The 16627-nt window shown below is 33.9% G+C and overlaps 1 protein-coding gene across 1 annotated transcript; it reads right to left on the reverse strand.

The window, feature by feature from the left end:
- Positions 1 to 1295: 1295 nt before the first annotated feature.
- On the reverse strand, positions 1296 to 16362 carry LOC127851417 (vesicle transport protein SFT2B-like). Its single transcript, XM_052385199.1, has 7 exons — positions 16179 to 16362; positions 12465 to 12551; positions 10284 to 10369; positions 5871 to 5952; positions 5152 to 5187; positions 3884 to 3972; positions 1296 to 3559 (listed from the first exon to the last, which is right to left on the reverse strand). Exons 1-7 carry the CDS (start codon positions 16239 to 16241, stop codon positions 3520 to 3522), a joined length of 483 nt encoding a protein of 160 aa, XP_052241159.1. The 5' UTR covers positions 16242 to 16362; the 3' UTR covers positions 1296 to 3519.
- Between the last annotated feature and the right edge of the window lie 265 nt (positions 16363 to 16627).

The raw sequence follows: 16627 nt of genomic DNA on the forward strand, positions 1-16627 counted from the left end.
ATTGGCTTTGAGTGAGGACAATGGCTATGTGTGAGGACAAATCCTATGTGTGAGGATAAGGACTGTGTTAGGACAATGGCTATGTGTTAGGACAAAAAATATGTGTGAGGACAAGGACTTTGTGTAAGGACAAGGGCTATGTGTAAGGACAATGGCTATGTGTGAGTAAAAAAAAAAACAAGGGCTATTTTCCACCACTGCAAAACCTTGTTTGTGCTGATTGGAATGTTATCTGTGTTTGAGGTTTATACGAGAAGCAATACGTAATTTTAACACACTGCATACACAATACTGTTAGGGTCATAAGTACATACACACACTTAAGCTAAAAGCAGATGTGACAACACTCATAAAATTGTAACCATTTACATAGTGTAACTGCTGATATAAATATATTACCATGGTTATTTATAATATGCTAGCAATTACAGTATGTTATTGCGGTTACACATTATGACTTTTGGTGGGTCAATAATCCAATCATTGTTTTAGTTACAAAACCAGCACCAATGACAATGTTAGAAAACAATAAAATGTATTTTATAAACCTTAATATATTTGATTCTTATTACATTTGAAGAGTTTTTACTGTATTTATTTTGTAGATTTTTTATGTTTTTAAATTGCGTATAGAAGATATTTTGTAGATTTTTGGTCTACATATCCTGACATTTTTATAAGATCAAAGTAAAAATTTGCAGAGAAGGTGCTTTGTTAGAAGTTCTTTCATTGTTTGAAGAGACTGCAAACCTTTTCAATAAAGTTGGGTCGCGCAAAATGTTACCATGATTACAAATATATGGCAAAAGTAATACATTTATAATACCAACGGTAAAAATATACATATATTATGCCAATTTATAACTAAAGTGCATGTATGTACCTTTGACCCCAAGGGTACAGCATACACAGCATTTGCAGATTTGAATGTCGCCTTTTCACCATAGATTTTGAGAAAAATGTTGCACCAAAAATTAAATGTTGTTGGTCATCAATATTGATGGGTGAGTATTATAGCATATTATGTAGTGTTGACTATTGAGTATAAACACATGCTTTTCAACTTCAAACTTGACCATATCCAATATCAAATAGCATGGTATTATCAACTTAAACCAATGCAGCACAAAAAGCAACAATACTTGAATATCGACCTAAATTCCATAAGCCTGACAGGCAACATTCAACACTATACTCAACATAGACTTAATGTTGAGCTTTTTTGTGTATTATCCCAATAGATGTAGATAAAATATAAAAAAACGTTGCAAAACAATAAATAATAACACAAGACGAAATTATGAATAGATTTACTACACAGTAACACTTAACATGTGTCTTAGTATATACAATATCCATTATAATTATGCATGATCTTTCAGGCAATAACATAAATACATACATGAAAATATAACAATTTTGATGTTCAAACAAATGGATTTAACTTTCCAATATGAAAATACATTCATATATATGTTAATTATAATGGTCCATAAACCTTTCTTGACAATCCAAAGTTAACGTAATGACGAAGGTAATATACTAAGAGACTAAAGAGGAAGAAAAATATATTATTTGAAAATATAATTTACTGTTAAGTATATGTATCAATAGCACTCAAATTATTAAGAATGACGTGAAATTAAAAAAATTAATAGCTTTATGAGTACACGAAAACTAACAAACAAAATCTGTATTGTTCACAAACAAGATCAATTCTAGACCATTTCTTAACTTTGCACAATCATTACAAGCAATAACCAATTAGTTAAGAGACAAATAAAAGTAATGAAGCTACATTGCGGTCACAAACACAGGGTTCTAAAATAGAGATACACACTTTTAAACTATGTTTATATATGGGCCGTGCTCTGTGAAAAGGGTATTTACAGAGTTTACATGGTATTTAATACACTGGTGTGAAGTGCGTCCCAGATTAGCCCGTGCATTAAACCCCCTTTTCACAGAGCACGGCTCATATATTGATGACATAAATGCTATCTTATGTTTTATAAACAAGTGGACCAACATATTTATTTTACCTCAACTATTGATTGAATTCTTAACTATACTATTTCAACTTTTGTATTTTGTATTAAATGCGTTGCAGAGGTATGAAAAACATCAAGATAAACCACACCAATCCATGTGATCGTGGAGATAAAATAAAATTGAACTCCGGTAAATAATTACCCAAAAATTCATTAATGTTCTTTTTTAACATCAAGTAACATTTAAGCACTTTTTTCACTAAAGTGTTCTACTTGTATAATTAACAAAGCTTTAAAGCAAAAGCCAACTTCATTGAAAAAATGACATGTTTCAATCAATAATATTCTAGATAATGATTAATCACTATGTTGTTCATACAAAAATATGAAATAAAATATAATACAGCCATAATCATGCATGATTCTTGCTTAAGTTCAGTGAGAACATAGGGCTCCAACAAATTGGTTAGATTTCAGTGTAATTTGCTACACTTAAAATTTGTAAAATAATTATAAAAAAAATTAAGTGGACCCTCATGGTTAATTAGTTCCCACATCCAATTTTTTAAACAGCAGACATATTGATTTTTTATATTCATTTTGATTAAGCCTACATATGTTACGACAAAATTTATTTTTCTTTCAAAGATTAACTTCACAAAGAAGCAGCAATAAATACATAGCAGAAAGTGAGTAATTTCTCATTTTTTGGGTTCAATAAAAAATAAAAGAAAACAAGCAAATTCGTTGAATTTATATCCCCCACCAATATGCTTCTGGACACAAAAGTGTTACATTTGACACTAAAAAAGCATTTTTTTAAGATACAAAAGGCCATAACTCCGTTATTAACAGATGGTGTACAATGCCATTTGGCATGCATCATCCTCTTATCCATATATATACTCATACCAAGTTTCAATGAAATCCGCCAAAGCACTTCCAAGATATGGCTCTGGACATAAAATTGCCGGACGGACAGACGGACGGACAGACAACGCCAAAACAATATCCCTCCGCCGTTGGCGGGGGATAATAAAAATACATAAAACAGTAAAATCTACATTCATTAATGGTAATAACAAAAGTAAATATATTTTTCTCATATTTTCACTATTTTTATCAGTTTACTAAATTTTCAGACACGTTAATAGAAGTAACAGTAGCGTATATACTATTACATAATATTTTATATTTGTCTCACTATGTGATGTCAATATTTTAAATCAGTGAATATCTTGTCAAAAAGATGTATACCCTGGTTACATATTCCATGCAAAGGCACAGTAGTATAGCACAAAATTCTCAGAAATATTGCTTTGGCTTTTGATATTCTATTTCATCCACAAACTCATAATATAAACAAGTAATAACGCAACTACATTTAAAGGAAAATAAAAATGTGTAGACTTAATCATGAAAACGGAATTAAATGGCAATTCTTGGTGAAAACACATAGATACACCAATAGGCACATAACAATATTTTTGCAGTAAATAGCCTTTCTTGCCTGAGTGTATTGCTGTTTTCATGACACACAACTTTCGAAGCACTTCTTCACTGCGTCTCTGAAAATGAAATAAAACAATGGAGCAGTGCCCAGGGAATACTGGGTTTAATGCATGTGCGTAAATTGTCGACCCAGATTAGCCTGTGCAGGCCACTGTGCTGTGCAGGATTTTTTGCACAAGAGACTTCCATTAATCGAGGCTCAATTAAAAGGATTTATATAAAATCTGTCCAGAAATTTTTAAAAGATGGTACTTGATTGTAAGGCAGTATATCAAGCATGGAATTGTTGTACATGCCAATCCAAAACAGTAGTTTTACACACACTCCTCTGCCTGGAGCTGAAACATAATTCTATGGTTTTGGTACAGTGTCACACCTACCTTGCAAATGGTATGTACGACAGGGCGTACCAGGTCATTGCCAGGAACTGTACTATACAACACAGCAGTGTCAGCCCGGCATTCTTCAGCTGAAACAATAGTCTTGATCTGGGAAAACATGGCTTGATGCATGAGCGTAAAGTGTCATCCCAGATCAGCCTGTGCAATTGACACAGGCTAATCAGGGACAACACTTTCCCCTTTTTATGTAATTGTGTGTGTCTTCTTAACACAAATCCAATTTGGGCTGAAAGTGTCCTCCCTGAATAGCCTGTTTGCACTGCACCGGCTAATCTGGGAAAACACTTTACGCGCATAAATCAAGGCTCAGTGGAACATGTGATGTGTAACAGGAATCAGTGCAATGCTCAAAACAATCAAGCTTGTTTAGATATATTAGCATCTAACTGTGATTCCTATTCTAAGGAAACTATAGCTTTTTTATTAGGGCAGGTCAAACAGGTAACAATAGTGTCACGAATAATAACAGTAAATTGTTCAAAACTCATCTTTGACCACGCAAAATGTTTGTTAAACATATACAAATAGAGGTGACACTGTTTTATATATACCCCTATCATCTCACTTTGCTAAAGAGCATTGTTAGTTTGGTTTAAATGAGAGCTTGACCTTTCTTCTTCTCATCAGAGTTTCTGGCACTTTTTTTCTAAAAAAACTATGTGTTAAGTAGGTTTGTTATTCTACTCTTATTTACAAAAGATCCCACCAGACACACTTACCATGATTTTGTGTGGAGATATTTTTTCTATATTTACAAACTGTGTAAATGACAAGACTATTTTCAAATATTCAGTGACCTTGACAGTAAAACTTGACCCCTGCATCAGCACCAGATGCAAACAATAATGAAGTTTTTGTACAATACAGATATGCTTGCATTGCAATTGGGAATATTATTCTACAGTGACTCTAACAAAGTAACAATATTAAACAAGAGCTGTGTTTGTGAAACACAATACCCCCTACTGTGCCGCTTTGAAGCCATATATTTGACCTTTGACCTTGACCTTTCACCACTCAAAATGTGCAGCTGCATGAGATACACATGCATGCCAAATATCAAGTTGCTATCTTCAATATTGCAAAAGTTATGACCAAGGTTAAAGTCTGTGACACATACAATGACATACAGACAGACAATGACAGACAGACAGGCCAAAAACGATATACATGTACATGTATCACCAAATCATTCGATCCGGAGGCATAAAAGTCCTCAAAAGTTTGCATATAAAGAAAATACTTACTGCAAATGCACACACCAAAGTCAAAATCAGCATAACCTAAAGTGACAAAATGCAAAATGAACAAAATATATATATAGAACATCACACAGAAAGGAACAAACACAGAAACTGTAATTAACCCTATTCCTTATCGCGTAAAGGCTACTATGAAGGGTATCAAAACACTTTTTATTTGTTTGAAGATTTAGCTTTAAAAAAATAGTTTAGTATTCTTTGACAGACATGGTCAAACTGTTTTTTAACATAAGCTATTTTACATTCACAATTTAATCCATCTTAAAGCCAGAAGAGACTATAAGCCTTATTTGCATTTTGGAACCGTTGAGTTCTTAACCCTTTTGCATGCTGGGAAATTTGTCATCTGCTAAAACGTTGTCTGCCGAATTTCTAAAATTAGCATTTTCTTCGATTTTTTCAAAGAATACTATCAGAATAGCAAACAGTTTGGATCCTGATGAGACGCCACGTTTTGTGGCGTCTCATCTGGATCCAAACTGTTTGCAAAGGTCTTTCAAATTCGGTTCCAGCGCTGTAAGGGTTAAGGGATAACAATGTTTGTTTTTGCTTTCACTGCTTTGAAATGGGTCCAGTACACATTGAATTGGGAATTATGAGCAGTTACCTAAAATCTTATAAAAAGAAAAGTAACACTGAAATTGATTAGTTTACTTAAACAGCTAGCTAGCTAGCAATCAAGGTTGAATAAAATAAAATCATACAATGACAAGAATGGTTGCAAATATTCTTGTTTGTGCAAACATCTTCTTCAGTTGACTGAGAGGACCCATCAGAAAACATGTGCTAAAAATAAACAAACATCTGCATGCAAGTGGTTGGATATTAAACAATAAAAAAATGAGATGTGCAATAGACACTGATGACAAAATGACACATGTTTACACAAAAAAAGCACTCTGCCAACACTTTATGTCATAATTCTTCAGTATTTGTAGTAGAGGTATCCCGGGTGGGCTTATAGGGATCTTTTCAAGTTTGGTAAATTGACAAAATTGAAAAAAATTGTTTCAGATTCGCAAATTTTCGGTTTAGTTATGATATTTGTGAGGAAACAGTATTACTGAGCATTTGCCATGGTCTAATATAGTCATTATATGCATCTTTTGACGATTTAAAAACCTAAAAATTATAAAGCATTGCAACGGGAAACGATTGAATAATTTGGAGAGTTCTGTTGTTGTCGTGTAAATATGTGAAACTACGAAGATTGCTTATATAACGTATAAAATACGCATTTTATGTATGCTTGGCAGGATAGCTCAGTTGGCTAATGCGTTTTTACTTCAGGATTCCGGGGGGTCACTGGTTCGAGCCCTGCTGCGGGCTACTTTTTTTTCCTTTTAAAATATTATTTTTGATTTTTTACTGGAGCTTTTAAAATTTAATGTTTAGATTTACCAATATAAAGCATTTAACGACAAACTTCAACACATGCCAAAATCTGTGAAAAGTCCCCTTTAAGGTGCACGCATTCTGCATTAATACAGAATGTAAGCTAGCATTTATGGCCAAATGTCATAATTCTTGAAGATTTGTAGTAGGGGTCGGTTTAAGGTGCACTAATTCTGCATTAATATGTGAAAGTGTTTTTTCCCAGGCCGTTTTAGCGTGGCGCGGCGCCATGCCCTTTTTTGTAGCGCCATGCTGCCCCCTTTCACAGCCAATTAGCACCATGCTGCCCTTTCGAAAGGCTGCCGCCCTGCCCTTTCATGAGCACCCGCTGTTTTCCGCCCTTATTGATAACATCTTTATTGCCCCTTGACCAAACTTCTAAGCCGACTAACATAAGATTATGGCGCCAAGGCAGCGAAGATTCGCGCGATTGTGAATAAGTAATGCGTGAATAACCCCATGTCAATTTCAATCGATAATGTCAGAGGCTATGTTATACCAAGCGAACTTATCGATCGGTGTTGTGTACTCCTCCATGATAAAATCATGGACTGTTACTTCGGAGACTTTTGATGAATTTTTAAAAACTCGATGTTATCTTCGTGGAAATTGTGCATTTCATGCATAATTCAGTTATATCAAAACATATATTTTTACGCATATTTACATTTAAAAACACAAACAAATTAATTCTTTATCGTTATCGTCTTTAAGATAATTAATTATTTAAATAATTACTGAGACGTATACTATTTAAACAAAACACGAATCGCGTATTAGGCTGACGTATTATACGATTTTATGTTGCTATGCGCACATTTTGCTTACAATTAACAAGATGGCGGACATACAGAATTAAATTGTGACTCGGCAAAAAAGGCAAATAATGTCGTAAACAATCGAATTAACGATGGAGATCATACATTTATTAGGAATTAACGAAATGTCTGTGATAATCAACGACGCATAAAAATGTTTTAGATAGCAACAACATATTTATTTGTAATCTACTCAGTGGATGTATGTCACGGAAACGAGTGTTTGCATATTGTTAGCGATCACTTTACTCGCAATGTTAAACATCTGACAAGAGTATAGTTAGAAAATGGGATAAGACAAACATGGTTTTATTTATATGTGTGTGCATCTGTGTATAATCAGATTCATATGCATATATTGCTTTATTATGTTTGTCGTGCTGTACAGTGTATTGAAACAGCATGGAACTTAAACGTACATTGCAAGGTAAATATATTAATTTAAATCAAAGTAAGTTAAATACATCAATTACCAGTAAATGTGCTTGTTTATATTTAGTTTTTTTTCCCACAACTGCCTCTGATACGATTACATGTTTCTGCCTAACTCAGGTAATAACGGAACGTTTTTGCCTTTTTTTGCCTAAACTGTGCGCTAAAATGCCCTTTTTGAAAGTAATGCGCCATGCCCCTTTGCCCTCCTGGGAAAAACACTGTGAGCTAGCTTTTATGGCCACATATCATTATTCTTGAGGATTTGTAGTAGGGGTGGGTTTAAAGTGCACTTATTCTGCATTAATATGTGAGCTAGCTTTTATGGCCAAGCAGTAAAGTATCTGTCTTGGAATTGGGAGATCCAGAGTTTGATTTGGAACTGGGAGATCCAGAGTTTGATTGGGTTTTTATCAAACCAAAATGTACCAGAAAAGCAGATGAATTATTATTTGCATAAAAATTCAATAATACGATATTCTATGCCCACATTTGCCCTGCAATAGTGACCTTGACATTTGCACTGGGGACTTGGGTGATGCACAACATGCAAGCTCAACACAGTGATCATTTGTAGCAAGTTATTTTAAAAACCTGGTCAAATATGAAACTACAGTCCAGACTAACTGTGCTATGTTGATTTTTTCATTTGCACTCCTAGTGTGACCTTGTACTTTCAGTAAGGGACACATTGTTGATTGGAACAAGCAGCTGTCTTCACATTATGATTTTTTATGACAAAACTTGAAATTAGTGTAAAATTGTCTTATTAATGATGTTTGACTTTTGTATCATGCACCTTCCTTTATTCACTGCACCACTCTTTTTTTAATTGCACTCCTCTTTAAGTTAGTTTTGCACTCCTCTTTTTTCTATCTAGTGGCCTCGACCTTGTTACTTGATGATGGTATTGTTCTAGTTGTGTCTATGCTTCCGACATCACTAAGTTTCGATTGGACACTTCTCACTATCAAAAGACCAGCTGTCTATAATATTCCTTATTGGTTGAAGTGTGCCATAATGACTTCGTTTAAAAAACTTCCTTTTTGCAGTATGTACAAGGTGAATATTAAATTTTAACAATTTTAATGTGACAATAACAAAATGCAACTAAACGTTTTTGTAGACAATGTTCCACTATGACTATTCTGAGTTAGAAGTCTTTTGTGCCGACATTCTGATTTTGTAAAACGAATAGGTAAACAAAGGGATTTTTTATAGTTCAAAGATATTTTTAAAGTCCGACTGACTACCTTGACACAAAACAAGGAGTCCGAGTCTCATTTACAGGAGTCTCGGACTATCGGACTTCCGTTAGTATCTTACACTGCATTTAGTCAAGGCATGCTGTCATAGTCATATTTTTTACTTTATACTGTATGTAGAACCTTTGACTCTTAAAAGGACACATGCTTTACACTGTTTAAAGTGAGGTCATTTGTGACACGTAATTATGAAATGTCTGATAAATGACCAGGTTACACTCCAGACAAGTTGTGCTCATTTTTGACCTTTGACCTCTACATGTATGTGTGGCATTAGGTAGATATGGATGAAGGTTTGACAGCATTGAAATATGTTTATGTTGGCCTGACCTGCATAGAAGTCACAACCTGAATAAGTTTTCAGGTAGTATGGATATTCATACAGACACATGCACTTCTGAATGCTGTAGAAATATTTCATTTTGTTTATTTTTGTGTGGAAGGTGGCTAAAACAAAAATTAAGATTTGTGTTTTAAATAAACTTGCGAATTTTATCAGGTAATTACCTTATGCTGGCAAGTTATTTATATTTGTTGGCATTAAAATTTCAGTTTTTATTTTGTAAAAAAATGATTATTTGGTGGACACGTACATTTGTAGATTTTAGATTTTGGAAAAAAACAAATGAAGAAAGTCATTTTCCGATATGTTTTTCTTAAATTTAATAACATATCAACATGACATCCACCTTAATTTACATTGAAAGTTTGTGATCTTGTGATGATATCAAGTAAAAAAGAGTAAGAAGTAATTCACATATTAAATTCAACTTACATGTATATGCAGCTTTCTTATAGCAGTTTCAATATATTAACATTACACAAATGTGCTCAATCAAAATAATTTGATAAATACCAGACACAAACTTGAATGTAATTGGCGAGAATAGAATTAGTGTGTCTGACAAAAATTAAAATGGGGACTGTCAAGTAAAACGGGGTATAATGCATGCACATAGTTGTTGAATGAGAATGGCCTGTTCAGTCCACATAGGCTAACCACATTACCTGGGAACTGGGAAATACATAAAACAAAATATTCCATAAAAGGGTAAAGGATCATCACTGATTAGCTATGTGGACTGCAGAGGCTAATCTGGGACAAGCTTGTAAACACTTGCATTAAGCCCTCTTGTCCCAAAACATGACTCATACAAATTAAATGTTTAACAATATCTTTGCAAGAGAAACTAATGAGATATCAAACCTTGCAAGTGAGAGAATATTTCCTAGGGTGTAGAATATTGCAAACAGTGTCAGCCCATTACTGGCCAGCCACAACAGACAGGAACCCTGAAAAATTGGAACAATACTGTGCTATTATGGTCTCAATTGGAGGCAGAATTTCTTACAATAGTCAAGAACAATATCCTCTACAAGATGCGTGTTGTTATATGTAGCATGAACAATGCATGTTGAAATAGGTAGCACGATGAAACACTGCATGTTGTAACATTACATGTAGCATGAACAATGCGTGTTGTAATGTGAAGCATGATTAAACACTTGACGTAATAACATTACATGTAGCATGAATGCTGCATGTTGTCATGTGTAGCATGATTAAACACTGCATGTTGTAACATGTAAAAGGAATGCTGCATGTTGTAATGTGTAGAATGATTATATATGATGTTTAGAATGAAAAAGGGGCATAACTTTCGTAATAAAAAATGATATTATTTAGTTAAACGTGTGCAATTTTAATCATCCCACATTTATAATTTATAAATGTGGGATGATAAAAATTGCACACATCAAACTTCATATCATAAGGATCAATGCCTGCAAGTTTGAATGTTGCACATTCAACTCTTTATAGAGTTTGTGTCTATGGACAGACACAAAGACAGCTACTAGTACTAAGTTTGTAATTATCAAAAGCTTACAATTATCTATTTAATGTGTGTTTAAAAGCAGATATGCAATTGCAACAACTAAGGTTGTAATTTTTAAGTCACATCAGATCGGAGACAGAAAGGCAGGGCTTTTTTTCCTGATTTTATGAAGCGGCCCTGGCCCCCTCACTTCATGAAAAAATGAGTCAAGAACTTCTGAAAGTTGTGAAAAAAAACAAGTGCAAACTTGTAAATTTTGTAAAATTCAGTTTGTTAAGAATAGGTATAGTAAAAGCATGTTAAATACTTGGATCCTATTAAAATATCTCTAAATAATGCATTAAAGCTTTATTTTCATTGCTTGACACTTTCTTTCAACAAACAACCACTTACAACAAAATTCTGAGTGGTAAACTCTATCTAAACCCTTAGAAAAGCCGTACTACTGTCAATATCTTGTCTCAATTATGAAAAACAAGGGCTGTTTGTAAAACATGCATGCACCCAATATGGGCTGTCAGTTGTAGTGGCAGTCATTGTGTGAATACATTTGTTGTCACTGTGACCTTGACCTTTGACCTAGTGACCTGAAAATCAATAGGGGTCATCTGCCAGTCATGATCAATGTACCTATTAAGTTTCATGATCCGAGGCCTAATTATTCTTGAGTTATCATCAGGAAACCATTTTACTGTTTCGAGTCACTGTGACCTTGACCTTTGACCTAGTGACCTGAAAATTAATAGGGGTCATCTGCCAGTCATGATCAATGTACCTATGAAGTTTCATGATCCTAGGCATAAGCATTCTTGAGATATAATCCAGAAACCATTATACTATTTTGAGTCACTGTGACCTTGACCTTTGACCTAGTGACCTGAAAATCAATAGGGGTCATCTGCCAGTCATGATCAATGTGTCTGTGAAGTTTTATGATCCTAGGCCTAAGCATACTTGAGTTATCATCCGGAAACCATTTTACTATTTCAAGTCACTGTGACCTTGACCTTTGACCTTATGACCTGAAAATCAATCGAGGTCATCTGCCAGTCATGATCAATGTACCTATGAAGTTTCATGATCCTAGGCCTAAACGTTCTTGAGTTATCATCCGGAAACCATCTGGTGGACGGACCGATATACCGACCGATATGTGCAAAACAATATACCCCATCTTCTTCGAAGGGGGCATAAATATTGAATCAAATTTTAATTTTGAATTGTGAAATGGCCGTTTTTGGCAGTTTTAAGCCCAAAACGTAAAATTTTAACAATTTTAAAATGGCCTTTTCAGTGTTAAGTTTAAGTTTATTAAGTGGCCTTACTAGATTTGTGAAATGTTCGTGTCAAAATTGTTAAAAGGAAAAAGAGCCCTGCAATGTTATTACTTCTTTCTTTTACTGAAAATCCAGGCACATTTTCACATATTTTGGAATAAAGGCTTTACTTTTATAAAACACTCTGCTGAAAACTCCTAATTTGCAGAGTAACCACTTGTACTGGTACAAACATTTATATAAATAAACTATATGTAAGTTAAAAGTTCATACCAATATGGAGAATGAGATACCAAGAATGAAACAAATAGCAAATCCCTTGATCCGTGTGCTCCAACTTAATGTGCTTGCATCTGATATCTGAAAAACGCATGATAGCACATATTGCTTATTCTCTCTCTATACTGAAACTGAAAAAATTTGTCCAGTAAGTTTGGTTTATTGTGAACTTAATAATATATTCAATATTTTGAAATACATAAGAGTCTTGTACTCTCTGGGATTTTTCGCAATTTAAGTAAAGGCCAGAAGACTGAACAACATAATAGGTTTGGTTTTGAGGATTCCTGTGTATCTAAGAAATTGAGATGAGCAGTGTTAAACAGTGCTCCAGCTAGGCCTAAATTGAAGGGCGCCCTGCTCTGCCCTTCCGAATCTCCACCCTGCCCTTCCAAGGGCCCCCCTGCCCTTTAATAAATATATTTTTATACATATGATAATTTATGCATCTCTTATTACATTGTATTTAATTTATTCCTCATTGTAGCCATTATATTTGAATGGTTTAATAAAAATGAGATAGAGGATATTGTTGGATTCGGTGGATTATCGATTTTAATTCACGAGTGATCATAGAAAATAATATTTTCACCAGTGGCGCAGCCACGAGTGAAAATATATATTTTCTATGGTCACGAGTGAATTAAAATTGATATTCCACCGAATCCAACAAATTTTATATCATGCTTTTTTTCACCGTTAAAGTACATTGTTAAAGAGTTAAACCAAAGAAATTCACGTAGATAATGACATCATTTCGTAAAAAAATGACGTAATTTCACAGTAAACAATGAAAATTATCGATAATTTTCACTGATAATTTTCACCGATAATTTTCACTGTTTGAAACAGTGAAATTATCAGTTTTAATTCACTGATATTTCTCTATAAACCACCGGAAAGCATAAAATAAAATAATATATTCTAACAATTATTAATAACATATAAATTAACATGTACAGTACACTCCACGCGTTTTCCCAAAAAAACACGCTCACTCCGCGTTTTTATTCCTGCTAACGAGCGTTTACGCGGAGTTTGAAAGCAAGGTAAAACGCGGCGTTCCGCCGAGTTTGCTATACCCGCGGCGTGTATTACTTTAGCCTAGTCGGTAAATGCAGACAATTTCCGTTCTTATCAGCGACCGCCGCGCAACACCGCGTTAGCAGTGTGCTACTGGGCATGCCAAAAAATAAAAACATTAAAAATTGTTTAAATACTGTGGCTTATAAAAATTAAGATAATTGTATAAACAATTCATATATGTTTTTATTCACAGGTACGTCGACAATATGAATGAATATACAACACGTAAAGCATTTTGACCAATTAATATTTAGTTCATTACACATATAACACCAGAATAAATGTTCCTTGTAATTTCCAAATGAGAATTATTGTTTGTAATCCGAAACACGCTTCCGATTTTTAATGTTAACACAACGTTTACAAATGCTTCCAATATACAGTCATCATGTACATTTCCCGACAAAGGCCCGCGAAAAATATGCTACAATGTACAAGTTCAAGGTTTATGCTTGAAAAGCGAGGAAAGTGTGTGTGTATTGATTTTTTGATACAAACTTTGTAGTGCAGAGAACACTGAATTCTGTTGATTTCGGTTAAAAGTTTCTTAGGTATTTTTTAACACAATTATATCGCAAATAATTTTTTATTTCCTCCAAATTAATTTCAATTCAAATATCTTTATGGTTAGGAATTTTAGTATAGTAATTATTGAAACAGTTATGGTACTGTAAACTGATTAAAGAGAACATCTGGACGGAACTGGATAAAGTGTTTGGCGTTATGTGTTGTTTTGACAAAAGGGATAAACAAATGACCAAGGACCCTAAAAATCTCGCAAATCTGTGTGAATTGACAGTTTGACGTAATCAAAGAAAAGCCGCTTCCTGTCTAAAGGCATAACTTACTCAAGTAAACACTTTCAACGAATGCATAAGGAATGGTTTTAATTGTCGGAACAAAGTCAATTCTCTGCTCGCTAATGCATTGATTTTCTCTTTGTAGGTAGGTTATTCCATTGATTGCTAAAAGAAGGTGGTAACTATTGAGTTGATAATTGCATTTAATATTCACAGTTGTATTCTTGTTGCGTCGACATTCAAAACAGCAATTATGGACCAAATCGGCAGAGTGACATTCACACATGTTAATCCCTTTTGTCAAAACACTGCAGACAGCAGTCTACACAATAGGTCAGTAGACAAGCTTTGCGTGTTTTCATAACGTCAAACACTTTACATCCAGTTCCGCCCAGATGTCTTCTTTAATCAGTTAACAATACCATTAGTGTTAAAATAATTACTCTACTAAAATACCGTAACGATAAAGATTCGGCGTGTTCGATTTGAAATTATTTTAGAGGAAATATCAACTTATTCGCAATATAATTTCGTTAAAAAATACCTAAGAAACTTTTAACCGAAATCAACAAAATTCAATGTTCTCTTCGCTACAAAGTTTGTATAAAAAAAATCAATACACGCACGCTTTGCAGGAGTATACATTGTACCTTGACCTTTTACATTGCAGCATAATTTTCGCGCGCTTTTGTCGGGAAATATACATGATGACTGTATATTGGAAGCATTTGTAAACGTCGTGTTAACAATTAAAAATCGTAGTGTGTTTCGGATTACTTATTATTATTCTCATTTGGAAATTTTACGGAACATTTATTCTTATGTCATATGTGTTATGATTTAAATATTAATTTGTCAAATGTATTATATTAATTCATATTGTTGACGTACCTGTGAATTAAAAAACATAATTTTTATACGTATTAATTTTCTATACAATTATCTTTTTTATACATGTACTACAGTATTTAAACAATTTATTATAACAATGTTTTTATTTTTTGGCATGCCCAGTGGCACACTGCTAACGCGGCGGTCACTGATAAGAACGGAAAGTGTCTGCATTTACCGACTAGCCTAAAGTAATACACGCCGCGGGAATTAGCGAATGCGGCGTAACACTGAGCTATTATCGAGTTCACCTCGCTCTTCCAACGCCGCGTGAACACTCGCTAGCAGAAAAAAACCGCGGAGGGAGCGCGTTTTTTTAGGAAAACGCGTGGAGTGTACTGTATGTTCAATATTTTAAAAGTTATTGCAAAGCTTTACTGTAACCTTAAAGTTTTGCGACAGAATCACAGACAGGCCAAAAACAATATACCTCCGATCTATCGATCCGGGGGCATAAAAAACAACCCCCTCCCTGCCCTTTTCAAATCCTAGCTCGAGCACTGGTTAAAGATGAATTAGTTCACATAATTAATGCATAATCTTGAAATACCTACCTACTGACAACTGAATCAAACAATTAGAGATTTGTTTTGTGTACTGAATAAATCATAGGTATTGGTATAGCAGCTTGAAGTAATACATGACTGAAACTACAAATGTCTTATATGGTGGCCTATATAGCACCGAGAATTTAAGCAGGAACTGGATTGTTCTCATTTTCATCAGTGTCATATGACCATGTCAATGAGCAAAATAAAACTTATTTTCTGCAGGTTCAAATAAGTACTGATGTGAAACAAAATCATAAGACATGAGTCAATAGCACATTATGCACAGAAGTGCAATATAAAAAGAAAAAATGCTTTTCTAAAAGTATGTAGAAAATAAAATTTGCTGTTTGGATTATCAAACATGAGCTCTCAGTAATTACACTAGAAACGATTCCTTTCTCCTCATCGTCATCTCCACTAAGTGTTTTCTTCAATTTGTCCATATCGATACTTGTTTATGTGTGTGCCGTCTTTGTAGAATTATACGAAGTTTGATTATAAATAGAAATGAACATCCCCCGTCTGAAACCGGATGTTGTTAATTTTTTCCGACACAAAAAAGAACTGATGTAGTGTAAATTGCAAATTATGGATACACGTCACTATAATTTAACAAGTTTAATCTCACTGGCAGAAGCAGTAACGTTGAAAGATCATAGTTTACATCGGTATCTTTTATTTCAGTAAATATTTCAAAGAAAGACATGCATAGTGCAATGAGTCGACATATTTTAAGATAGTCTTAGCTTTTCGGATGAAAGCGTTTACTCATATAAATCGTATCTTCATTTCTGACGGGAGGTATAAAACCCGGAAATATCCGGAAAAC

Source organism: Dreissena polymorpha, chromosome 11, assembly GCF_020536995.1.
Source record: "Dreissena polymorpha isolate Duluth1 chromosome 11, UMN_Dpol_1.0, whole genome shotgun sequence".
NCBI lineage: Eukaryota > Metazoa > Mollusca > Bivalvia > Myida > Dreissenidae > Dreissena > Dreissena polymorpha.